This window comes from Merops nubicus, unplaced genomic scaffold (assembly GCF_000691845.1).
Source record: "Merops nubicus isolate BGI_N331 unplaced genomic scaffold, ASM69184v1 scaffold28018, whole genome shotgun sequence".
Lineage (NCBI taxonomy): Eukaryota > Metazoa > Chordata > Aves > Coraciiformes > Meropidae > Merops > Merops nubicus.
Genome location: NW_008624088.1, coordinates 3758 through 4962, shown reverse-complemented (window position 1 = coordinate 4962; position 1205 = coordinate 3758). Strand labels below are relative to the sequence as shown.

Sequence of the window (1205 nt, the reverse complement as noted above, 5' to 3'; positions counted from 1 at the left end):
GCGCCCCCGCCCCGCTGCGGCTGGGGTCGGCGTCCAGCGAGACCTCTGTGGGGAGAGGGGTGCTGGGAGGGGGGGTCCCCATTGGCACCACAGGTTAGGGGTCCCCATCCTTTCAACTTACCCACGCAGGTGAGGTACAACATGGCTCTGCTCATGGGCACCCCACAGGCCTCCCCGAAATAGGAAATCCTGACCTGCAACAAGGAGCGGGCGCTCGATGACGCTCAGCGAAGGGCCGGATCCTGCCGGCGCCCACCAGCACCCACCTTTTCATCGCCGACGTCCTTGCTGAGAGCATCCATGGCCAGCAGCACCTCGGTGCCGGGGGCCAGCGGCCAGCGGCCCATGCTGGAGGGCAACTTGACGCTCTGCGTCTCGTGCACCACGTAGAGCTTCACGCCCGGCGTCCCCTGCACGTGGAAGGCGACGGCGTCTTTGGGCGCGGATCTGGAGGAGGAAGGAGGAACCCAGTGAGGGTTTTGCTGCTGGAACGCAGCCCGTGGAGATCCGCGGGATGCGAGTCCTGCCACGTGGAGATCTCCTGGCGTGTGAGGAATCCACGACGTGCAACCTCAGCGAGCTGCGAAGACGAGGAGCCCAAAAGGGAGGGTGACAAATCCTGCAACGCGGAATAAATCCTTCAATCCGCCACAAATCCGGCGCTTTGCCGGCGCGTCGAGTCCCCTCCAAGACCCCTCAAATCCTACAGAGCGTGAGGACGACAAATCCCACAAAAGGCAGAGGCAACAAATCCCCCGAAAAGGGATTATGGCAAATCCTGCCCGAGGGAGCAAATCCTGCAGCAGGCAAGGGGAGCAAATCCCGCGGCAGCGGTTGCGGCAAGCGGAGGATCCGGCAGTGCTCGGCTGCACAAAATGGTGCAAAAATGCAACAAGTCCTGCAACGCAAAACGGCCCCAAATTCCAACGTGTTCAGGGCAAGAAATCCCGTGGCGTGCACCAAATCTTGTAATATTTGATTGCAGCAAAGACTGCAAAAGGCAACGAGTCCTGCAAAAGGCAACGAGTCCTGCAAAAGGCGATTGTGATGGATCCTGTGCTATTCTATCACATCAAAACCCTGGAGCTGTTTAGGTTTGGGGTTTTTTTTGGCACGTGGGGTCCCAAATATTCGCCTCTCGCCAGCCCCAAGGTATTGCATCCCCCTAAGAGGGAAGGAAAGTGGCAGGAGGTGGGGAGGCAGGA

The 1205-nt window shown here is 59.8% G+C and overlaps 1 protein-coding gene across 1 annotated transcript in view; it reads right to left on the bottom strand.

Annotated features, from left to right (window-relative positions):
- LOC103777741 (protein-arginine deiminase type-3-like) overlaps positions 1 to 1205 on the bottom strand; it is a gene marked incomplete at its 3' end in the record, with an annotated part of 4663 nt that overhangs the window by 2667 nt on the left and 791 nt on the right. Inside the window, 2 exon segments of the mRNA XM_008945302.1 lie at positions 126 to 194; positions 267 to 447. Of these exon segments, the coding sequence (XP_008943550.1) occupies positions 126 to 194; positions 267 to 447 (250 nt within the window).